This window comes from Hemicordylus capensis, chromosome 1, assembly GCF_027244095.1.
Source record: "Hemicordylus capensis ecotype Gifberg chromosome 1, rHemCap1.1.pri, whole genome shotgun sequence".
In the NCBI taxonomy this organism is placed as follows: domain Eukaryota; kingdom Metazoa; phylum Chordata; class Lepidosauria; order Squamata; family Cordylidae; genus Hemicordylus; species Hemicordylus capensis.
The window spans coordinates 15,599,231-15,624,631 of NC_069657.1; the positions used below are offsets into that span (position 1 = coordinate 15,599,231).

Below are 25,401 nucleotides of genomic sequence, written 5' to 3' on the forward strand. Positions count from 1 at the left end.
AAGACTAGGTAAAGGTTAGGGCAGTGGTTCCCAACCAGGGTTCCTCCAGATGCTGCTGAACTACAACTCCCATCACCCCCAGCCACAATAAATTGTAGCTGGGAATGATGGGAGTTGTAGTTCAGCAACATCTGGAAGAACCCTGGTTGGGAACCACTGGGATTCATTTCAGATTGTTGTTCTGAAGCATGCGGAAACACGAGTGGGCTTGAGAAGAAGACTAAGACGCATTTGTTGCTGTTGAGCTAAGTTACCCCCAATAAAAAGGACTCATAGGTGGAATTTGTGAAGAACCTCCATTACTGTCCCAGGCCTAACCTGGAAACCTTCCTTCAGCTGGCTATATACACACGTAATTTTTATTTATCCTCCTTTCAGTAAGTTCAAAGTGTTACTTATCCTCTTTATGCTCTCAGCACCACTTTGAGGTAGGTTTCGTTAAAAGAGAGTGACCAGTTCAGACGAGGCATGGCTTGTTGCGACAAGAATGACCTGCAGCAAGCCTTGGATTCATGCACTTCATTTCCCCATCCTCTGTCTCCTTACATGTGATGGAGAATATTGGACACTTCCATTTGCAGTTTGCAACAAACTGCAGTTTACCATAACATTTGCATTCAGGAAACTCTAGTATGTACCAACCAGAATGTCAAACCATGGTTTTCTTTTGATGCCTGTTTCAGGCAGAGTAAGTAACTAACCCAAGTTCACACAGCTTGATTTGTGGCAGAGCAGGTATTTGGGCCGTGGTCTCCCCAGTCCAGAACCAGAATTTCCCCCAGGATACCCAACAGACACTCGATGGAAAGCAACTTGGGTTGTCCCACTACCATACTCTGTGCTAGCAGCCAACCTGTAACATAGGGACATAGGGAGCTGCCTTATACCAAGTCAGATCCATCTCGCCATCTAGCCTTATACTGAGTCAGGTCCATTTGGCTCAGTGTTGTCTATACGGACTGGTAGCGGCTTCTCCAAGGTTGCAGGCAGGCATCTCTCTCAGCCTTGTATTGGAAATGCTGCCAGGGAGGGAACTTGGCGGCTCCTTCATGCAAGCAGGCAGGTGCTCTTCCCAGATTGGCTGCGTCTCTTTAGGGGAATATCTTCCAGTTCTTAAACATGTAGTCTCCCATTCAAATGCAGACCAGGACAGACCCTGCTTAGCAAAGGGTACAATTCATGCTTGTTACCACAAGATCAGCTGTCCTCCCCTGACCAGTTGCTTGGGAATTACTGAGCTGCAATATGTCAAATGTTTTTCATGACCTCTGAGGACAAGACTTTCTTCAGAAACCTGTGCTAGCCTTTCTAGGCTTGCTGGCTTTCATTTTAATTGGGATATTTCACTGCTCTGAACCCTTCAGAAAAGAGATTTAAAAACCACTCTTGATCCTCTGCTGTTAGTACTGTAACTCCTTAGAGTTTTAATTTCCCTTCCTGATTGCTCTTGAGCTTTTCCATGCTGCCCCTCAATGTATTGAAGTTGACAGACGGATGCTTTTTGGGCTGTCAAGGAACAGAGCACATTAACCACTGGAGAAATAGCCTATTGGAATTGAAGAAGTCAATCTGGAGGGTTCTCCTCAGCTCTTGACAAAGCACCACAGTCCTCAAACAGTCCTCAAAACTTGCTGAGTTGTTTGTTTTGGGATTTCACACCAGTGTAGTGATGAAACTTAAAATGATGCTTTTTGCAGATTCATATGGAATACTGGCTCTCGTTCTTCCTACACATTTCTTTTAAATCGTTGCTTCATTGCTTGTCTGGGCTTGGCACTGCTAGCTGCTAGCATGCTTCTATTAATTCATTTCACAGTTCCTTCTTATATGATACAGCCTGATAATTGTCCTTCAGCTGCTTAAAATTACTTTTGCCTTTGATTATTAATGCAGGTGCTCTTCTCTCATACTGAGGGCGGGTGGAGGAATCAAATTCCTATGACAAACGTGTAGAGTATAGATCTGTCAATGGCTGTTAACCATAATAGCGAAATGGAAACTCCCAAGGGGGCGTGCCATTTGTTGTTGGGGACAAATTGATGCAGTTGTTGGGGAGCAAATTGAGGCAGGAGGGGGCTGTTGTCTTTATGCTCTGCTGGTGTGCTTTCAGGAGTCATTTACTCTTAAGTGATTATGTCCATTTCATTATTGAAAGATTTTATCAAACCAGTTCTATTTTATTTATATATTTTAAATAAACACAGTCCTGATGGATCAGACTAAGGGCCCATCTTGCACCTATTTCCCAAAGTGGCAATCTGGACCACTCCTGAAATAGACATAATAATTTAAGAGTAAATTAAAATATCAAACCTTTAGTTTAAGATGAGAGTTAAGGTGCTTATAATTTTCTTGAAAGCATGGAAATTGCAAGTTAAGGCAGTCACCTTAACTTCTGCACCATGTAAACAGTCTTGTATATTTTGCTAGCTTTGCAAATTAGGTTCTGCAAACCCACACTTTGCCTTGACCTTTCACCTCAGCTTTGGGTTGGGGAGGGATGCATCCATGCAGAAATTTGGCAGGTGCAGCTTCCCCAGTCGCTTGCTAGAGATGCACTTGGTGCATTTCTCAAAGCACAGTGCTCTCCCAAAATACATGTTGTGGGTGCATCCTGGGAAGCTGTGACTCATTGTATCTTCCCAGCGCATCTGTATGCAACAAATTTCATATGTGATCACATTGCAGTCTACATGCTCATTGCAGGCTAATTTCTATTTGGAATTGCTTTTCATGTTGCAATTTCATAACATTTGAGGCAGTCGTGAGAGAGGCTGGCAGCTGTAGTGTCTGCTGCAAAAAAGCAGGAACAGTTTCTTTTTGTGAGGGTTGAGATTTGAGTACAGATTATCTTTGTTGAAGAGGCTTAGGAATTAAAAATAATTGTTGATGCAATATGCTCCTTTGTAGGGAAATTAAAAATGTAATTGCTGATTAACCTGCATGCCCCATTTTAATTACAGTTGGGCACAGCCTGTTCAGAATAGTTGACTTATTGACTGGGTTAGAGCCCAAAAACCTCTGTGAGATTTACTTTGATTAATCTTGCAAAAATGGTTCGGGATTTGGCGACTGGGGTTTGGAGTTGGTAATACTATGGGTCGGCCATGTCAGGAGGATGCCATGGATGGCTTCTAGTTTCTCCCATCTGATGACACACATGAACATGCTAGCATAATGAGAGGTTCCAAGGGGCTCCCTTAAAATTTGGTTACCTTTTAAAAGAAAGCAGTTCGTAGTAGTGGAAGCCTTATGAGTAACTTCTCAATATTTCTGGCACTAGTTTATATCCTGGTTGGTAGCAGTTACACAAGCTACCTTTCAGGTTACATATTAAAATCACATACCTATGCAATTTTCATCTTGGAGAACATTGGTTAGCAAATTCTCTTTGTTAGCAAGTTTTTGAAAACGAGCATATAGCTCCGATGGTGAACAGTAATCTTTAAACAAACACAGTTCAAAAGTGGAGAAGCACCTTTCTCTCCAGTTCTAATTAATCTAGTCAATAATGTCTCCATTTCTCTACTAGAAATCTTACTTACTACCTAAAGCCAGGACAATAATGTTCTTAGAAGTCATAGGCTAACCTTTTACAAATGGTATCGAAATATAAAGCAGACTTTGATTATAACAATGGTTCAGATGTGGCATAGAATTATGGTTTAATCCTAGTTCTGCACAATGTTTCCTAGCCTTGAAGACGGTGCTCCCCCATCCCCTTTGCTCACAAGGGCAGGAGGGACTCTTCTGATCTGGAAGTGGAACAAGTCAGGCTTTATCATGACATCTATCGTGGTGAATCCTGGCTTATTATAAGCTGACTGCAAACAAGCCAGGAGCTAAAGCTGGGGTTGCACCCAAAGCTAGCACGCATCATGCAGAACCAAGATTAAACCATGGTACCATGTCTCATCTGAACTGGGCCAATAAGATCTTTCTGCTTGATGTAGCAAGCAAAACCTGGAACATCTGGCTTTAGGTCAGACCAAAGACAGACAAGTCAGGAGGTCCAGTATAGCTTTAATATAATGAATAGAGATGCTTATTGACACTACATAGATCATTCCATTGGACGTTCTGTTTGTAGTTTTAAGAGACAAGTAAACCATGCAGGCCTGGGTTGGGTTTCTGCTTTAAACAGGGCACGTGGTACGCCCTGCCACTGCTCCTGCCACCTGCCTGGGCTTCCAAGCCCCTCTGCCTCAGTCAGGGCTAGGAGTGTGCTCAAGGGCACGCATGTGCCTTCTGTCTTCATCAGTGCGGATGTGTGCCCTTATTGCCAGAAAGCTCCTGACCCAAAGGAGGCATAGGGGCTCGGAAGCGGGGGGGGGGGGATGGTGATTGGCACCTGACACCTGCAGCAGCCCCCGACTAGAACAGAGGGGCTTGGAAGCCAGGCTGAGTGGCACCAAACCTGCAGCAGTGCACCGCCTTACCATCATTCCTGCCAACTGCCCGTCCGCGGGAGGCGAGTGTCGACAGTGGCCTGCTGCCATCACCGGCTTGTCAAAAAGTGCCCACAGGCCGGATCTGGCTCACGGGCCATATGTTGTTCAGCCCTGGGCCACCCCTTCATCAGGGTAACAATCCTTTTGTAGAGTGTCCTGGATAACCAGAAAGTGCAAAGTTCTGTACATGGATCGAGTGTTCTGTTTTTCTAGCAAGTCTGGGGTTGTCGTCATGCGTGTAGCTAAAGCTGTGAAACAAGCCACATGGCGCTCATCACTCCCCACATGGAGAGGTTATCGGTTTCTAATATCCCTGTGAAACTTTAGGGTTCTGCATGTATCTTTCTTGCATCCTGAGTCCATGCTCTGCCCTAGGCTTGTTAAGAAGTACAGTGCCTGCTTCATTTTGTTCTTTTATAACTGCTTGCTCCCTCAATTTGGTCTTGTGTCCCTGCCAGTTTCCTGCAGCTGAAGTGCTTATTAGTATGATGGGCCTGTGCTGTGATTTCCACAATGGCATCACCAGCTGTGTCACATCCTCTTGTGAGTCATCTAAAGGGCTTCAAACAAAGCAAGAAGGTGCATCCATCTTCTGGAAGCCACAACCTAAGCTGTGTAATCTGGCGACTCAGCGCTCCCTGAATGTGATGGCAGGAAGGAAGTGCTTCCACAGCAATGACAGGCTTAGAAGGCACTTCTCTTTCTATGGACAGATTCCTTCAGTTGTGGTTTTGTCTCACTTGTGGTTAGGGGCCCTGCATGTGCTTTGCCAGGTTTTGGGTAGATGGTAACAAAAACGTTTACTCCTGCTTCCAAGCTAACGTGGAATATGTTCTCTTGGAGATTTTTGAGGCATGCATCCTCAGTCTGGGATGGGAGGAGGAGTGTTCACTCTCTTTGGGGGGCAGTTCTGTCTATACCTCATTCATATGAAAATACAGTTTTCAGGAAGATCTTTAGCTTAGGTGTGGGCAGATGTCAGGCTTGTGGGATCTTCTCTTTTTTTAGTAGGAACATGGGAAGCTCCCCACCACCAGTCCATCTAGCTCAGTATGGCAGCAGACTGGCAGCAGCTTTTCTAAGGTTACAGGCAGGAGTCTCTCCCAGCCCCTATCTTGGAGGTGCCAGGGAGGGAACCTGGAACTGCAGGGTTCAGGAAACCCACTAGTCTACTTGTCCATGACGAGTGAAAAATGATGCTTCACAAGTGAAAAAAAAATCCTGACGAGAAATGTACCAACATAGATTGAAGAACCATCTGACAAGACAAATATTTTGTCTGCCTGATGAACTGAGGCAACATTTATTGACCCCTGGAGACTGGATCCACTCTCACAATCACCGAAGCGCCCACCATCACACATTGGGGTTTTCCCTTTCCAGAGAAGCCCCGCTGCAAACGTGCATGGTGGGGTGCACTGCTGATTGACATGGTGGAGGTGGAACTTCCTCCACCCTGTTGTACATGGCTACTACGGGGCTATCTTACAATGTCTGAATGAGGCTTGTGTGTATGCTGAAACTAAATTTGAGTTTGGCAGAATTTGGCTTCTTTGGAATTTCAGACCCCTTCATAGTTTACTTTTGAAATTGGACTCAGATGTTGAAAAACAAAACAAAAAAACTTTGGATGAATTCCAAGAAATGTAATATTAAATATCAGCTCGGGGGCTGATATTCGGCGTAGGCTTTTGGTAGCAGGATGAGAAGCTGCACCAGCACGAGGGAGAGCTTTCCTAGCTGTGTTGGGACTGCACAGCCTTGGGCACTCAAGGAGGAGCAGTCAGTTTTGGCTCTTTGCTCTGGCAGGGCTGTATGTTGCCTGAAAATGTGTCCCTGAGCAAATTGTCAAAATTTGCTCTCCCCTCTTGTGTTCCTGTGGAATAGTAGTGGCTAGTAGGCTAGGAATAGTAGTGGGGGAGCTCTCCTTGGACCAGTGTGTCTTCCTTTCCTGCTATCAGAAGCCTGCTCTGGATGTCAGCCAGGGCTTTCATTGGTTACTTTTCAAATTTCTAAATTCCACAGCATCCATAACTGGAAATTTTGAAAGAAAAGCTTGAATTAGAGTATAAAACAGAATTTGCAAGAACATTTGAGCTATAAAATTTTGTATGAGAACTCTTCCCTCTCATCTACTCCCTGCACAATCATATTTCCATTTGTATAAATTGACTGAAGACTTGATATATTGTTGATTGCTTGTTGTGATGATATGACCTGCAAGATGAGCTGGTTCTTTTGGGGTTGATGATTCTAGTTCTTCTGAACTCTACCACTGGGATTGGAGGTCTTCCCGCTTTGTTTTTTATTACTGATGGTAGTCTAATTGGATACATCCAAGAAGTCTTGGTGGGCCTTTTCTTTAGTGAATGGAGGTGCTAAACAATTTTGAACACCCAATAGGGTGCTCAAGCATACTAAGGTACTGCTTGCAAATCTATATGATAACTGAAAAGAGAGGGGTCCTGACAGTGTCAAAAGCTTAACTATTGGGTGTTAAAGCTAACAAGCCTTGCCTCAGTCCTCTACAATCCTCTACAATGTATTGTTTTACAGTTTGAATCTTATTTTAGATAGAGAAGGAATTTAAATATGCTTTGAAATGGTATAATTGCACATGGTGTATGACTTCTCTCCCTGTTTTTGTCTTTAAAGGAAAACGTCAGATTCATCACCTGGGAAACCAACTGCAGCTGAACCAGCATTGCCTTGACACTGCCTTTAACTTTTTCAAGATGGCGGTGAGCAAGCACTTAACCCGTGGGAGGAAGATGACCCATGTAATTGCTGCTTGTCTCTACTTGGTGTGTAGGACAGAAGGAACTCCACGTATCCTTTCGCTTTTGAGTGGCAAGATGTTTGGGACTACTTTGAGGCCATTCTGACTTCTTATCTCGTGTAGAACTCTCCTGTGCTGTTTTCTGTACAGGTTATCACTTGTTGTGGCCCTTACTGCCTTGTTTAAGAAAGCACCAGGAAACCATTTTGACTTGAATAAGTGCAGATGGTGAAGTTGGGGTTATAAGGTTGAGTGTACAGTGGAGTAGGGATGTGCCCGAAGTACAGTTCAAGCACTTTTAGGGAAATCCGAAAAGGGACTTTTAAGAAAAAGGAAAGCAATATGGCGGTGGCGATTAATATTTACGATTACGATGACAAATATTTATATACCGCTTTTCAACAAAAGTTCCCAAAGTGGTTTACATAGAAAAAATAAATAAATAAAATGGCTCCCTGTCCCAAAAGGGCTCACAATCTAAAAAAACTAAGAAACATAAGATATAGACCCCAGCAACAGCCACTGGAGATGAAAAGGGCCAGTTGCTCTCTCCCTGCTCATTAAAGAGACTCATCACTTTAAAAAGGTGCCTATCAGTTCAGTTAGCAGGGGAAAGCAGGTCCTTACCTATTCACCGCCACCACTTCAGCTTCCTCCTGGGGTGGTGCTGGTCCCCAAAAGCCCTGCACATAGTGTTGCTTACCATGCAAATGGCGCTTGTGCATGCGCGGATGCCATATGTGTGCTGATGTCGTGCAGGGGGTTATTGAGATGCGTGCTGCCCCAGCAGGAAGTTGAATGGGGCAGCGGAAAGTAGGTAAAGACCTGCTCTCCTTTTTCTTAAGCTGCCTTTCGAATTTCCCTACATTTCCCTAAGGTTAGGGCACATCCCTACTGTGGAATTTACTTCAGTTACCCCTCAAACTGAGCAAAAAACCCCTTTAAAGTAGTGCGTCTCTTTATATTAAGCAGGGGAGAGCAACTGTCTATATCCAACTAGGCTTGAGCCTGAAACATTTTGGAGGCCATTATAGAGACCTCCGAAATGTTTCGGCCACCGAGGCTGTTTCGGCTTTCAGAGGCGGCGGGGGTGTGCACACGCGCCCAGTACTTACTTCCGGCCCCTTCTGGCCGATGAGGGCAACGGGGCGGGAGGGAGGTATGCTGCCGCCCCAAGGGGCTTTGATACAACGGAGCGCCGGCGGGGGAAATGCGGCAGGAGGCATGCACCCTGCCCCACCATTAAGGGAATACCCCTGCCGCCTCTGGAATGGTTCCGGGCACATCCTTATATCCAACCCCTTCCTTCCCATGACTGTTGCTGGTGTGTGTTTCTTTTTTGACTGTAACCCTTTTGGGGACAGGGGAATGTTTTATTTATTTTTCATTTTTCTATGTAAACCGCTTTGAGAACTTTTGTTGAAAAGTGACATATAAGTGGAGGTGGTGGTAATAATAGTTTGGTCCCCTGACCTGCAGGGGGCATCAACTAGATTAGCCACAGCCATGCTGTTGTTTCTCAGAATAATTTGGCCAACTGACTGTACCCATAGGGAGTACCTGTTACTATGAGCAAACTACTCTTTTTGCTACCGGAAGTTAATTGGCACAAAGCTGCAGTGATCTTGCAGGCACTGTCAAGGAGACCTTTAAAAAGCATTTGCATGTGTAATTCGGCATTGTATGCAATGTAATGGGGCTATTGTCTACTAGTTTTTTGGAGGGGCAGTTAAAAGAATATGATGAGACAATATTATCCTTTCTATTATTTCATCAATATAAATTGCTCCAACCTTGCCCTTGCTGTTACCTTGATATCCAGCCCCTAGGATGGGAGAGTATGTGCGAGAGACCATCTGTCTCTCTGATCTGTGTGGGTCTGTTACATAAGCTCAGGCACTAACTAGAGTGGATAAGTAGTTTCACGTACATTGAGAATCCGGGAATATTCAGCTAGGTTCTCTTCTGTAGACATGAACTTGACATCTGTGCCTGCCAGACCGTTAGGTGCACTTGTTCTCATAAACAGGAACTTGAAAGATTTGTAACTTAGAGGAATCTCACAAGACAGCATAACTTATGTTTTCCTCCAGGCGCAGTCCATCCCATCCCACTTGGGCAGCTGTACACATGATAATGGATCTGTATAGCCCTCTTCCTGCTCCACTGGGTGCAGGTAGTACTGGACAACAGTGGTCCCTCTCATTTTTTTCCATCTGTGTGCAGAATGAGTCTTGTTCTGGGCGGCAGTATCAAGGCAGCGTGTGGGCACATGCGGTCAGAATGAGGCCTTCCTGATTCAATTTGAGTGGGCTCCTAAATTAACTGAGCGGACATTAAAAAAAAAATGTTTGTGTGTGCACGTGCACACATCTTAGAGGGAACACTGCTGGGCAATACACCTTGCCTCTTTGTGGAATAAGAGGCATATGTGCACTTCCCAGATGCAGCTCGTGGCCCCAATACCAGGAGCAGGTAGTGAATCCTGTGGAGATAATATCCCATGCACACAGATGAACATTTGGGAGGGAATGGACAGAGAGCATGGACCTACATATGTGGGGGTGAGAAGCTTGCCCCACATTGTAATGAGCATCTGTGGGTTGAAGGGGGAGCCTGTCCTAATTATGGCACTTCTGACCTCTCAGTGTTTCTGGAGAGGGCTTTTTGAGACGGGCTCAGTGCTGTCTGCTCTTGCTGGCGACCTCTTTCCAGGATTTTAGGGTAAGGCCTTTTCTAGTCTGCCCCCAATATCCTTTAGCGTATTATTCTGATGTTTTTTGAATTGCATTGGCTCCCACTTCATTTCTGTGCCCCGTTTAAAGTGCTGGTTATTACTTCAAAGTCCTGCATAGGAACATAGGAAGGTGCCATATACTGAGTCAGACCATTGGTCTCTCTAGCTCAGTATTGTCTTCACAGACTGGCAGTGGCTTCTCCAAGGTTGCAGGCAGGAGTCTCTCTCAGCCCTATCTTGGGGAAGCCAGGGAGGGAACTTGGAACCTTCTGCTCTTCCCAGAGTGGCTCTATCCCCTGAGGGAGATATCTTACAGTGCTCACACTTCTAGTCTCCCTTTCATATGCAACCAGGGCAGACCCTGCTTAGCTAAGGGGACAAGTCATGCTTGCTACCACAAGACCAGCTCTCCTAGACTGTTTGGGTCCAGATCAGATTATCTAAAGCAGGGATTCTCAACGTTGGGTCCTCAGATGTTATTGGACCTCAACTCCCATAATCCCCAGCCTTAGTGGCCTAAGGCTGGGGATTATGGGAGTCGAAGTCCAATAACATCTGGGGACCCAATGTTGAGAATCCCTAATCTAAAGAACTGCTTGCTCCCAAATAATTCTGGCTGCCCATTAACATCTTTGGGGGTGCTTCTGTTCTTTGCCTGAGTTGAGCTTGGTAGGTCTGTAGGACAGAGCTGTTGTGTTATGTGCTGTTGTGCTTAGACTTTGAAACACCCTCAGGAGGCATATCTGTCCTTTAAAAAAAATTATTGACTCTTATTTGTATTTTTAATCTGTGTTCTCTGCTCAGGCCAACTTCTTAAGGAGTGTACAAATAATTATTGACAGGGCACATGACACAGCATGCTGGGGGCTGAACCTAGAGCCTTATTGCATGCATTCCGCTGCTGAATGATGGGCCCTTCCCTCCCATGCTAATCCTGTGTTATGCTTCTTAATGGAAGAGTGACTTGTTGATTTCTTTCCGACTCTGAGCATTACACTTTTGCATCATTTGGGTGAATTACACGCTGGCACTTGTTCTGTAATACTAGCAAGAAAATGTTTTGCTAATGCTGTTGTAAGCTCTAATCTAGGCCAGTGAGGGGGAAAACATGGAAGAAGCTGTGCTCTTTAAAGTGGCTGTTCTGCTGTTAGGAACAAATTCGAAGTGTGCCGCTGCCCCCCAATCCTATCCTTCCTTGAGGTGCAAGCTTCAGCTCTCTGTTTTGCAGCAAGATAGGAGCTTTATGGCTGAAGCAGGAATTTGAACCCGGGTTATTACTGTTCGGTTCAGGGTCAAGGGAAGTGGGACTCGAAAGAACCAAAGAGAAGGGTCTTGGGGTCTTGGTGGACAGCTCATTGGAAGTGTCGACTCCAGGTGTGGCAGCTGTGAAAAAGGCAAATTCCATTGTTGGGGATCATTAGGAAGGGGATTGAAAATAAAAATTATAATATTATAATGCCCTTATACATATCTATGGTGCTGCCACATTTGGAATACTGTGTACAATTCTGGTCACTGTATCTTAAGAAGGACCTTGAAGAACTGGAAAAGGTGCAGAAGAGGGCAACCAAGATGATCAGGGGCCTGGAACACCTTCCTTATGAGGCCAGGCTACAGCATCTGGGCCTGTAGTTTGGAAAAGTGTTTGGAAAAGAGGCAACATGATCGAGATATATAAAATTATGCATGGACTAGAGAGAGTGGACAGAGAGAAATGTTTCTTCCTCTCCCACATCACTAGAACCAGGGGGCATCCCATGAAAATGAGGGCAGGTAATTTTAGAACCAACAAAAGGAAGTATTTTTTCACACATAATTAATGCATAATTAATTTATGGAATTCTCTAGCGTGGGAGGCAGTGGTCCCTCTAATTTATTTGTTCATCTCTGTGTGGAATGAGTTTTGTTCTGGGTGGCAGTATCAAGGCAGTTTGTGCTCACCTTCATTCAGAATGGGGCCTTTCTGATTCAACCTGAGCCAGGATCTAATATGAACTGAGCAGACATCCAAAAACTTGTGAGCGTGCGCATGCCTTAGAGGGAACAGTAGCTTGGATGGCTGTAAAAGGGGCTTAGACAAATTCATGGAGGACAAGTCTATCTACTAGTCTGGTGGCTATAGGTCAAGATGCCTCTAAATACCAATTGCAGTGGGCAGGCCCTCACCTCTTGGCTATGGGCTTCTCAGTGGCATCTGGTGGGCCACTGTGTGAAACAGGATGCTGGACTGGTGGATGAGCCTTGGGTCTGATCCAGCAGGGCTGTTCTCATGTTCTTATTAAGGAACCAAAAACTGATCCCCATTCTGAATCCAATGTTGTATCCACTTATACTTCACTGGCTCTTGTTGCTAGTCTTTAGCACATTTCACAGACTTTGGTCTTTAATTTGCAGCTTGAAATAGTAACAGACCTCAGTTGTGTTACTCTAAATATTTTGAAAAGTTTTTCTACCCTTACATGTACGGCTTGATAGAAACAAAGAGCTGTTCAGTTGTTGCCACAGTTCCCAAGAGACAAAGTCCTATAGCAGAGTTGAATATAGCTTTTGACCAGTTTAACCGGTTCATCTATGATATGTGGCTGACCTCTGATGTTACCCATTAAAGCAGTTTTGGCTTGCATAGTATTTTCCAGGTGGAATACTTGGTATTTATTTTAATAAAGGGGAATTTAAGTGTGTGTTGGGTGTGTGTGTGAACTGAAGGTGAAATTATTGAAAGCTGGTTTTTATGCATTGTTGGATTTTTAAAAATGTTGTGATTTCTCCACTTTTCGCTTTCTAAGGACATCTGTCCATTGGGTGAAACAATGAGATTGTATGTGTGCATGTCTAGTTGCACAAATACCAAATACCTATCAACCTTAAATTAATTTAAATTTTCAAGGTCAGATGAATCGTAGCTTAAGATACTAAAACAATTTCTCAGAATCTCTGAGTGTTATCGTTGAGGGAACCTGGAGAATGGAAGAGGTGCCCCAAGACTGGAGATGGGCTAATATTGTCCAAAAAGTGGGGAAGAGAACCTGGGAAACTACAGACTGGACAATCTGACTCTGATTCCAGGACCTAGAACAGATTATAAATAAGTCAGTCTGTAAGTTTTGTGATGATAATGCAGTGATTAGTTGAAGCTAGCATGGATTTGTCAATAATAAATTCTGCCAGACTAATCCTTCCTACCTACCTACCTACCTACCTATCTATTATACCACCCTTCCAAAATGGCTCAGGGCAGTTTACAACACAGTAAAAACAATTAAAACAAGTTAACAGTTAAAATCAAACTATAAAAACGGAATAAAACCCATTAAACAATTAAAACAGCTAAAAAACCCTGGAAAATCAGGGCAGCAATTTTAAAAAATTTAAAACAGTTTGTCAATCATTTAAAAACCCTGGAAGGCCAGGCCAAACAGATAGGTTTTAAGGGCTCTCCTGAAGGACAGTAATCATCTCAAATTGCGGATTTCTGTTGGGAGTGCATTCCACAGCCCAAGAGCAGCTACAGAGAAGGCCCGCCTCTGAGTCGCCACCAGATTTTTGGATGGGTTTACTAGTTTAGTGGATTGTGGAGGTGCTGTGGACAGAATCTGTCTTGATTTCAGGAAAGCATTTGCCAAATTTCCTCACAATATTTTGATAAGCATACTGGTCAGAGTGGATTAGAGGCCAATATTGTCAGGTAGCTCCACAGCTGGTTGGAAAACTCTACTTGGAGAGTTCATAAATGGCTCCTTATCAAACTGGAGAGAGGATTTGATGAGGGTGCTGCAGGGCTCTGTTCTGAACCTCTACTCTTCATTTCAGCTTTTTAAAAATCAGTGCTTTAGATGAAATGGTGGAGGGAATCCTCATCAGATTTGCAGATGACACAGAACTCGGAGGGATAGCCCTCACCTCTTCCTGTGAGCTTCTCAGAGGCATCTGGTGGGCCATTGTGGTCTAGATAGGCTAGATTAGATAGGCTTTGGACCTGATCTAGCAGGGCCGACTTAAGTTCTTAAGATAGGAATAAAATTCAATATAACCTTTGATAGAATGGAAAACAGGATTAAAAGTAACAAAATGAAATTCAACAGAGCCAAATGCAAAATTATGTTTTAGGCAAAACAAACAATCAAATGTGTCTTTGGATTAGTGGCTTGTGCACACGAATCAAACCTAATCTGGAGTACTGTGTCCCGTTCTGGGTGCTGCACTTTAAGAACAGATTCAGAGGAAGGTGGTCAGAGGTCTGGAAAATGAGACAGGGTAGAATCAACTGGGTGCTAGAGATGAGCAGGTTTAGGGTGGATGTGATAGCACTCTTCCAGTTCTTGAATGGTTGCCGCATAGCAGAGGGCAAAGATTTGTTCTCTGCTGCCCCCGAGGGCTGGGCTAGATCTAATGGGCTTAAGTTACAAGAGTGCAGATTTTGGTTGAACATTATGATCTTAATGGTAAGAGCAGTTAGACAATAAAACCAATTACTGGGGGAGGGGCTCTTCCCTGCTGGAGAAAAACTGGGCAGTCATTTGTTGCTTCCAGCTCTGACTTTCTGAACTTGATGTGGCCGTGCTCCTTCATTAATATCTGGAGAATCTTCAGCAGTATTTTCTCAGGAGCTTTTATACCCCCTACCCCTTCTCTCTGTGTGTGTATGTATGTATTAATTATATTTGTACACTGTCCCAAACGTTCTTCTCTGGGCAGTTTGCAACAACATAAAACAAATTAAAATACGAAAACAATTTAAAACCACAATTCTAATTAAAAAGCTTGGGTGAATAAATGCATCTTTAGAAGCTTTCCCAAAAGAGTTGGGGAAGCTCTTATTTCAGCAGGGAGAGCATTCCAAAGTCTTGAGGCGGCAACAGAGAAGGCCCATCCCAGACAAACTGGGGCAACTGCAGACGGATCTCTCCAAATGATATCAGTGGGCAAAGAGACTTGAGTGCAAAGGGACTCTGAACATCTTCTCATAGTGGAGAAGAAGTTTCTCTTAAATACCCAGGGCCTAAGCGGTTTAGGGCTTTGTAGGTTATAACCAGCACCTCGTATTTTGCCCAGAAACATATCGGTAGCCAGTGTAGTTCTTTTAAATGTAGGTGTAATATGGTATCTTTGAGATGGCTCGGAAATCAACTTGGCTGCAGTATTCTGCTCCATAGGAACATAAGAAGCTGCCATATACTGAGTCAGACCATTGGTCTGTCTAGCTCAGTATTGTCTTCACAGACTGGCAGCAGCTTCGCCAAGGTTGCAGGCAGGAATCTCTCTCAGCCCTATCTTGGAGAAGCAAGGGAGGGAACTTGGAACCTAGATGCTCTTCCCAAAGTGGCTCCATCCCTTAAGGGGAATGTCTTACAGTGCTCACACATGTAGTTTCCCATTCATATGCAACCAGGGTGGACCCTGCTTAGCTATGGGGACGTCATACTTGCTACCACAAGACAAGCTCTCCTATCCACCAGTAGTTGTTGTTGTTATTATTATTATTATTTTTATCTTTATCTTTATCTTTATCTTTATAATTAATTCTCTTAGCCAGCCAGCGTGGAGATGTGGCAAGACAATGCGTGCCGGCAAGGGAGGCACCTGATTGGCTGAGCTCTGTTTGGCCGGCGGAGGCGCCTGATTGGCTGGGCTTTGGCCCAGCCCATTGTGAGGAGGGGCCATCTCGGCTGCAGCCTGGGCTGGGAGGCGGGAGGCAGTGGGAAGGACTGGCCCTGGCCTGGCGCCAGAGAGGGTGAGTGGGACATGCATGCCCAGGATTTGGTGGCGGAACTCTCGCGACAGGCTGCAAGAGTTCCGAAGTGAGGACTGAGGAGGAGAGGGGGAAGAAAGCGCTGGCAGTGGCCGCTGGCCGACCGGCGGGTGGAGGAGGGGGGAGAGAAAGGCGGCAGGCAGCGGGTGAGGGGAGAGAAAGGCGGAGGCAGGTGGGGGGAGAGAAAGGCGGCGGTGGGCAGCGGGCAGGGGGAGAGAAAGGCGGCAGGGGGAGAGAGGCGATGGGTGGGGGGCAGGGGAGAGAAAGGTGGCGGATGGGGGCGGCGGGAGAGAGGCGGCGGTGGGCGGAGGGAGAGAAAGGCGGCGGGCAGCGGGTGGGGAGAGAAAGATGGCAGTGGGCGGGGAGAGAAAAGCGGCGGCGGGCAATGGGCGGACGGAGAGAAAGGCGGCAGCGGGCGGACATGAGGGAGAAAAAACGGCGGTTGCAGGGCCCTTCTTTGCTACCTTGTGGGGGGAGGAACGGGAGGGGAGGAGGGCTGGAGAGCGCGGGCCGGAGGGAAGGGGAAGAGAGGAGAGACAAGGGCAGGAGGAAGAGGGAGGGGGAAACAGCCGGCCCCAAAGCGGCACACAGATGCTCTGTGTGGGGTTGGCTAGTTATTATTAATTCGATTTCTATACCGCCCTTCCAAAAATGGCTCAGGGCGGTTTACACAGAGAATAATAAATAAATAAGATGGCTCCCTGTCCCCAAAGGTCTCACATTCTAAAAAAAACACAAGATAGACACCAGCAACAGTCACTGGAAGTACTGTGCTGGGGGTGTATAGGGCCAGTTACTCTCCCCCTGCTAAATAAAGAGAATCACCACAGTAAAAGGTGCCTCTTTGCCCAGTTAGCAGGGGATAGTTGGGAATTGCATTTGCACCAGTTGCAGTTGGGAGTTGTGTCTGGAAGTGCTGGCAGGAATCTCTTCTCTCAGTTTATTTACCACAGACGTAGTTCAAGGTGGAGAGTATTGTGGACATGACTTGTCAGAGGTGGTAGCTTATTTTCTGTTTTCCCCCACCTCAGAGTAGAGCTATACATATGTGAAGTGTAGGATTGTGACATTTTTAGATGACTTATCTTGATACAAGCCTGCTTAAATACATTGCTGAACTCTTGCCTTTATTATTTCTGTCAATGCCTTCAAGGCAGTTTACAGTGTAAAACAATGGCATACAGTCTGATGGACATAATATAAATGGGAGATGGGATGGGAGGGAAGAGGAAAATAAGCAAAACCAGGTACCATATTGCATAATTGTTATAATGACTAGGTAAGCCCATCTGAGAGGCAAGAAACCCAATAGCAGATGATCCCAGCCAAGCTAATGGAATGGGCCTTGCTGTCTTGCCTATCCCTGAGAGATTTTAGCTGGCTGGTTTATTGAATTTCCCATTCTGTAAAAGCAGCCATAGTCTCATCATTATGGCTGGTTGCAGTTTTTTGGCTGCTGACTTCATAGGTTTGCATGTGCATTTTGATTTGTGGATTTCATTGTTGTTTTTATATTTGTTAGCTGTTGTGGGAGTCTGCTTGACTGACGTAGATGTAATTTTATAAATACAAATACTAAAAAAAAGAGGGGAGCCTTCAATTGTTTTGATTTTAAAAAAACCAACCAACCTGTATTTTGGAGAGCTACTGCACTGCCACGTTCATAAAAGCTGAGGCCATTAACTCATGGATTCTTCAGTGTTAGCAATTGGAAAACTTCTTGTTATTACATGACACCACTAGGAACTGCACGCCGCTTTAGAAGTGAAACCAGCTTTGTTTGCCAGGCATTCAATCTAATCGGAGGCAAGCCATATTTAGAGAGGAAAGGAAGGTGAATGGGAGTGGAGGGACTCTTGGCAAGTGTCTCATTTGTCTCACAACAGGAAGATTGGACCAAGTTGTTTTCACTAGGATTTAGCCAACAGATGGTTCACCGTGTGAACTTTGCGTTGGAGGGAATAGATACAGCTGGCTGATGGAAAAAATGAAGGATGGATCCCCTGTATGTCTGACAAATGGCCTTTAATTTTCCTTTCCACATATGCTGGGGAGTGTGTGTCATGGTGGAGCTTGAGAGTCAGATTAGGGTGTTTCTGTCCAGTGCAAGCAGGATACAGGTGTGGATTGTATCTTGTTCTATTAACATCCCATGTTTACAAATCAGTGTTTTTCTGCTCTCCACCCAAAACTGGGTGGAAAAACAAACTTGGATAATTATATATGTGTCACACACACACACACACACACACACACACACACACACACACACACACACAGAAGTAATTCAGCTAAAAAAGTATCATATTATGGAACTGCATAGATGTGAGTAAAAAGTTACAGATGTTTAACATCTTTATGGCACCCTTCCTCCAAGGAGCTCAGGATGATGTGGATTGATTTTTTGATGTTTGATTTTTTGATGTTTGAGCTCACTGGGTGACTTTGTGCCAAATGATCTCTGTTGAAAACTACATTGACACTGGGTGGCATGGCAGTATAGCAGGCCTGCTCAACGTAGGCCCCCCAGCTGTTTCTGGACTACAACTCCCATAATCCCCAGCCACAGTGGCCAAGAGCATCTGTAGGAGGGCCGAGGTTGAGCAGCCCTGCAGTATAGTGATCTGTGGTGGCTCATTAACAGAGGGGAATAATTACGGAGCTAGTCAACGAGTGGTTAGTGGGCATGTGTGAACTGACCCTTAATTTTTGAGATCTGTTCCTCTGGCTCTTCTTCCTATTCTCTGCATTCCATCCCACACCCTCTCCTTCCTTTGCTTTAACCAAATTAAACTCTATTATTTATTAATTACATTTATAACCTGCTCTTCCTCCAAGGAGCCCAGAGCGGTGTACATGGTTATGTTTCTCCTCACAACAACCCTGTGATGTAGGTTAGGCTGTCCACAGATATGGCGTGTGTTGTATAGGTGAGTAAATGGCATTGAACTCAAAAGTACAGTCTGCATGGGATCCAAGTTGCTCATAGTCAGACCCCAGGCTGCTTTCTGGAGTCCACAAATATTGGCTTGGCTGACTAGGCAGCCTTTCTGCTCATCACTGACCCACCTCCTTTCCCAGGTCTTCTGGCATGCACAGAAGGTTTGGAGGGAGAGTTGGCAATTTCTCTTGTGCTTAGCGTCCTCCACCTGCAGTCCAAAGAGGTACAGTCTTTTCTACCACTTCCAAGAGCCCACCCCCTTATTCTGCCGTATGTGTAGGTCATTGCTGAGTTGTCATGACTGGCGGTTTTAAGGGGGAATCACGAAGTCAGCAGCTTCGTAAACAGAAACACATCCTGTTGGACACAATGAAAGTTATGTCCAGTTAAAAATGCATGGATGGTGCTGGACAGCAGGGCATTTATCTTGAATTGGAGAGAAGCAATAAGGATGGAGCCTTGTGGTTTCTTGTAGCTGTTTTCCTGAGCCAAGCTACCTCCCAACAGATTGCTGTCTTTGTACTGTAGTGTGTTACATGAAACCTCAATGCCGAATCGCAGTCAAATCTGCAAAGAGCACAGTGTGTGAAAAGGAACCGACTTACATCTTTCCCAGCACATTGCTGGCAGCTATTAATTTACCAGCAGCAAATGATACATGCATCAATGCATATTTTTCTCATGAAGAACTCTAGTAACCGAGATAAGTTTACAGCGTCTCTTTAAAAAAAAAAAAAAAAGCCCTGATAATGAAAAGAGCACTTTCTGTGTAGCAAACAAGACTAGCGATAAGTGTTCAGTCTTTAGAGGATTAAGAGGCATAAACATTCAAGATGACACTTCCAAGAAACTATTCCTTTTGGTCTGGTTAAAAGTCTGTCTCTTCTTTAAATGGAAGTGTGTATAGTTGTTGTCTTAAAACCTTGATAATTGCCATTTTTTCTTGTAAATAAACTGACTTTTGCCACTTGCTATAAGAATATCACATATTGTAAAGCTTTCCCTTTTAACTGGTAAATGTTGAATATTTCATCAGTGGACTGGTTTGAGTCTTCAAGGGTAGAGATCTTAAGCAAAATAATGAATGGTTGCTTTCATGTTTCCTTTTGGATGTGTGTGTGCATTTGAGTAGCTTTCCAAATTGCTTCTTAAAGATCATTTGAGGCGGGTGCTTCCAGCTATGCTAATATTTACAGGTCTTAGGAGCAAAACTGTGTTCGGTTAGTGAACAGACCAAATTAATTTGTATGTCTTAAGCAAGCCTTTTGGAATGAAAAAGCATTCTGGCTTGATAAAATGCATGATAGGTTATTGATCTCTTGGGTTGCTACAGTGAACTTAATTTACTTAGCATTTATAGCTGGTATTTCAAATGTTCAAAGCACTTCACGTACACAATTTCAGTAATCGTAAACTGTGTATAAGATTGGTGAACTCGGACAATAATAATTTATCGCAGAAGTTAGCAGACTAGTGTTAGCCACTGAATGCAATTGTTAGGAACACAGGAAGCTGCCATATACTGAGTCAGACCATAGGTCCATCTAGCTCAGTATTGTCTACACAGACTGGCAGCAGCTTCTCCAAGGTTGTAGGCAGTAGTCTTTCCCAGCCCTGTCTTGGAGATGCCATGGAGGGATCTTGAAACCTAGATGCTCTTCCCAGAGCGGTTCCATCCCCTGAGGGGAATATCTTACAGTGCTCACACGACTAGTCTCCCATTCATATGCAACCAGGGCAGACCCTGCTTAGCTATGGAGACAAATCATGCTTGCTACCACAAGACCAGTTCTCCTCTCTGTTGTGTGTAGAACTATAGGAAGCTGCTTTATAGTGAGTCTGACCATTGACCTATTTACCTCAGTATTGTCTACACCAGGGATTCTCAATATTGGGTCCTCGGATGTTATTGAACTTCAACTCCCATAATCCCCTAGCAAAGGCCACCGGGGCTGCAGATTATGGGAGTTGAAGTCCAATAACATCTGGGGACCCAACGTGGAGAATCCGTGGTCTACACTGACCGACAGAGAGTCTACACCAGGCCTGCTCAACTTGAACGGCAGCTGTTTTTGAACGGCAACTCCCATAATCCCCAGCTGTTTTTGAACGGCAGCTCCCATAATCCCCAGCCACAGTGGTCCGTAACCAGAGATTATGGGAGTTGTAGGCCAACATCTGCAGGAGGGCCACAGTTGAGCATGCCAGGCTACACTGACTCTCAAGCTTTGAGGCCGGAGTCTCTCCCAGTCTACCCTGGAGATGCCAGAAAGTGAACCTGGGACCTTCTGCCAAGCAGACGCTCTACCACTGAGTTCCAGCCTCACCCCTATGCTCATATTGGCAACCTCCTTAATACTGAAAGGATTCAGAGACACTTTTGATTTGACAGGCTGGAGGTGGATATGTGTGTGGAGAAATAAGGTTCTGTTGTCTTTCACATCCTGTTGCCTACATTTCTCTCTCCTGTTCAGGAGAGAATGTTTACAACATTCTCCCACGCCAAGAGAAGCGCATAGGTTACTCCCGCATTGGGCGCTTGCATATCTCCTTGCAGGGGGAGATAGAAAACATTCCCCTTTTGATATGACAGAAGTGGGAGCAGGATGTGCATATTGTGCTTTCCATTCCTTCTGCTCATTATCATGTCTGAAGTGGCCTTGGTTTTGTTTATTTTCAACACTTTGAACCCGCCTTTCTTCAGAAAATTGTTCACGTTAACAAACCATTCAATAAAACAATTTAAACAACGTGACATTTTAAAAACTAAAACAATAAAAAGCAAAGCTAGTATAAAAAAGCAGCAGTTGGAGATGTTCTGAAAAGCAGTGCCTAAAAAAGTCTCTTGAATGAGGTGTATCTTAGCTGTTTGTTAAAACATGAGCAGCAGTGGGTCTAGGCAGAGATTTATTTATCCATCTAATAATAATAAAATAAATTCCTTCGGCACAGCCTTCCATTCATTGCTTTAGAACCTTTTCTGTTGTGGCACCTTCCCTTGTGTTCACTGAAGGTGAAGGTGTCACACTTTGCACGGTGGATCTGTACTTCTCACGGTGGGGGGATATCGAGTAGATTCAAATGAATTAAAATATTGACATTTGCCTTTAGTACTAAGCCAGGTGATTCTTGTCAAGCTTTAACTATCTCTAAGTATTGTAGATCACCTTAAGTGGTGCAGTGGGGAAATGCTTGACTAACAGGTAGAAGGTTGCCGGTTCGAATCTCCGCTGCTACTATATTGGGCAGCAGCGATATAGGAAGATGCTGAAAGGCATCATCTCATACTACGCAGGAGGAGGCAATGGTAAACCCCTCCTGTATTCTACCAAAATAAAACCACAGGGCTCTGTGAGTGCCAGGAATCAAAATCGACTTGACGGCACACTTTACATTTTAAGTATGGTAGAGCATTTGGGCTGGCCCGCTTTGACGTATTGCCCTCGGTGGTTGAATATGGTAGATATGGTAAGGTTCCTTACTCTGAACGCTACTGTCCATGTGATAGGCATGCCATAGAGGATGTGGGTCATGTCTTATTATATTGTAATTTTTACAAGGACTTGTGAAATTCATTAATTTTATTTTTGATTAAGGATATACCAGGCAGAGAAGATGAAGTATATATCTCATTTCTTTTGTCATTATAAAGCCAATTCTTACTCATAATGTGGCTAGGTTTTGGCTTATAGTAATGAATATACAGCAAAATCTAATGACTAATGTAATGGAATAATTTACTATGTCATAATATATTCATAAAAACTACACTGTCGTTATTGTAATGGGTATCATATTCCTTCTTGTTTCTGTACTGGTCAAAGACTGTAATAAAGTTTATCTATCTTGAGTAGATTCATATGGCTGGAGATGATTCTTAAGATACTCTGGTCCCAGGCCATTTTGGGTTCTAAAGGTTAGAATCAGTCCTCTAAATTGAGCTCTGTAATAAATAGGTAACAAGCTGATCTGAATTGTATGCTCTGGAATTACATAAAATGTACTAAAATTATTTTTGTCAAACAAGCCAAATTCTGCATTGATTGGCCTTATGGTTTTAATGTGATGGAAAACAAACTTTCCTGAAGTGGAAGGCGGGTGGAGGGGTGTGTGTGGATGGGGTGGGAGAGATATTTCTATTCTCTAAGGGATTAACTGGTTTCTTCCTAAATTATAATGACCCTGTGCAGAGAAGAGGTCAGATTAGAAAATTAATCCTTTTCATCTTTGATTAAATTCTGCTGTCGGAAACGTTGGTGGAAAGTGCAGTGAGTGAATTCCACTCTGCCCGAACTCCAGAGTAGGTTATGGAATCTGGAATAGATGCCAGCATCCACTTTGGACATCAGCAGGGAAGCCTAGTGTGGCAAAACAAAGTGAGGCACAGCGTGGCTCAGAAATGTTTCTGAACCCCTTGCCATGCCGAAGGAATAGCGATATAATTCTTTCCCTTGGTGTGCTGGAGGCTTCCAGCAATGGGAGGTGGCTGAAGCGCAGCTCAGGTGTGATCAAGGTCTGTATAGTTAGGGACATAGGAAGCTGCCATATACTGAGTCAGACCATTAGTCTATCTAGCTCAGTATTGTCTTCCACAGATTGGCAGCAGCATCTCCAAGGTTGCAGGCAGGAATCTTTCTCAGCCCTATCTTGGAGAAGCCAGGGAGGGAACTTGAAACCTTCTGCTCTTCCCAGAGCGGTTTTAGCCCCTGAGGGGGATATCTGACAGTGCTCACACTTCTAGTCTCCCATTCATATGCAACCAGGGTGGACTCTGCTTAGCTAAGGGAACAAGTCATGCTTGCTATCACAAGACCAACTCCCACCTCTTGTGAATTTCCATAACAGTTCATGGGCAGATGGCCAGAATATTCCAGAAGACTGGGGGCGAGGGGCTCTGTTACCAAAATGCTTCTGCCTTTGATAGAAGCCATGACCTCAGCCCAGATTCTGCTTGAGGTGGCACTCTTCTCCATCACTATTTGTGATCATGGCTGTTGGAACTGCCCTTGCCACAGCTCTTGCTTGGAAGGGGCATTTCCCCATGCTTATGGGTGAGACAATATTTGCACATTATTTTCTAACTTTGCATCTTCTGCTTGTCTTGTCTCCTTACTGTTCCTGCTTGGTTTGATATAACCCTGGCTGCGATTGAATTCCATCTGAGGCTGCCATCAGTTGGCATCGTAATACTTGCTAAAGCACCTGTTGACTAGGGAGAAGGTACAATAAGTACTCCAGATGAGAAGTGGAGGAGAAACTCTTCTTCAAAATATGCTCCGCCGAGTTCCTGTTTCTGGCAATTGGCATACTAATCTATCCTCTGCTTCCCCGACACAGCTGAAGATTTCATCAGCATGCTGTTAAGATGTTCTCCGGCTTTCCCTGGAGGCTTTGCTATCCTTGAACAATATGCCTGCACTGAGTTAATGTACTTTTAACAGCAAAAATATGTCTCATTGTTGCTTAGGCAATACATTATAAGATACTGATGTGAAGAGAGATGATGTTGGATAGGTTTCTAAAACTTGTTAGCTGAAGGACTGGCTCAGGTTTTGTGGTTACTCTGCGTTAGAGCACATTGCAAATTTCCTGGAAAGAAAATGAGCATTAGCTGGCTCAGATAAGCCCTGTTGCTTATCTTCACTGCTGACTAATTCATTATTTAATCCACTGTCTGATTTTGGGACTGTGGCATCATTCAGTCCTCTTCTCATGTATTACATAAGGCTCCCTTCACAACCATTGTGAGTGTCGCATGGTTGATGCCAAAAAGCTACTTCTGGATTTCCTCTTTCTTCTAGGGTACAATTCCTCTTTGATGGATGACAGAGTTCTGTACTCTCCATATGAAATAGTAGGCGTAGGGTTACACAATGAGAAATGCAGATAATTGGACTTTGAGTGGCTCTACCTGAATCCAGACCTGGAATGTATATTCTCAAGCCCAGTCCCATAAAGTTGCTGCTTGGTGCTGAAGCTGGAGTCTGAAGCTACTGCTCCGTTTAGAGGGCAAGTGCAGAAAGCCATACTCAATGTTTTATTCTAGGCTTGGCCATTCTGGAGGCTTTATCCTGCCTGCCAATTGGGGGGGGGTCAATGTTGCACATTGAATTCTATGACTGAAAAAGGCTCTGAGGCTGGAGTGCACCCAGCCCCAAGTACCTCTTAGTTCTAGCCTCTTACGACTTGGTTCGAGCTCCAGAGTCTTTCACACGGCAAGTGCAAAAATGCTCAGTTTTGGACCTGCTGGTCATTAGGAATACGGGAAGTGAGGTTTTAAGAGACATGTTCTTCATCAGACATTTGTGTTTGATGTAAAACTAAAAGGTGTTGAGGTTAGCTTAGGTCAGTTGAATGGTCTTAAGTCCTGGAAAGATTTAAGAGCGGACAGTGTTGGCTGTGTTATAAGTCATCTGCCTTTATTCAGAGAAGAAACATTAATAATTCAAACCATCCAAGATGAAGCAATTTTTTTAAAGCAAGATAAGGTGGTTCCCTTTCTTCTGTATCATTGTTGTGGGTTGTGTCTGATTATGGGCCTTCTCATGAAAGGTCGCCCCAAGGCAAATGTCTCTTCTTCTGGTGGCGTCTTCTGTTAACAGGGGTTACTGTAAACTTTACACTGTTGTTTGAGGGTGCCATGTGCAGTCTAGGCAGTTAACTATTGTCATTTCTTGGCAACTGTTGTGACACAGGCTACTGGAGGAGGTGGATGGATATGTGGAAAGAATTCAAAGATAATAG

General features: G+C 44.4%; 1 protein-coding gene across 4 annotated transcripts in view; it reads left to right on the top strand.

The window, feature by feature from the left end:
* The window catches only part of BRF1 (BRF1 RNA polymerase III transcription initiation factor subunit), a 310,658-nt gene that overhangs the window by 55,810 nt on the left and 229,447 nt on the right, over positions 1-25,401 (top strand). For all 4 annotated transcript variants that reach the window (XR_008307877.1, XM_053252511.1, XM_053252521.1 and 1 more), the window contains one exon: positions 7,107-7,280. Coding sequence is in view for 3 of the 4 variants with exons in the window: in XM_053252511.1 (XP_053108486.1) it covers positions 7,107-7,280 (174 nt within the window). In the remaining variant the exon portion in view is untranslated. The remainder of the gene's footprint in view (positions 1-7,106; positions 7,281-25,401) is intronic.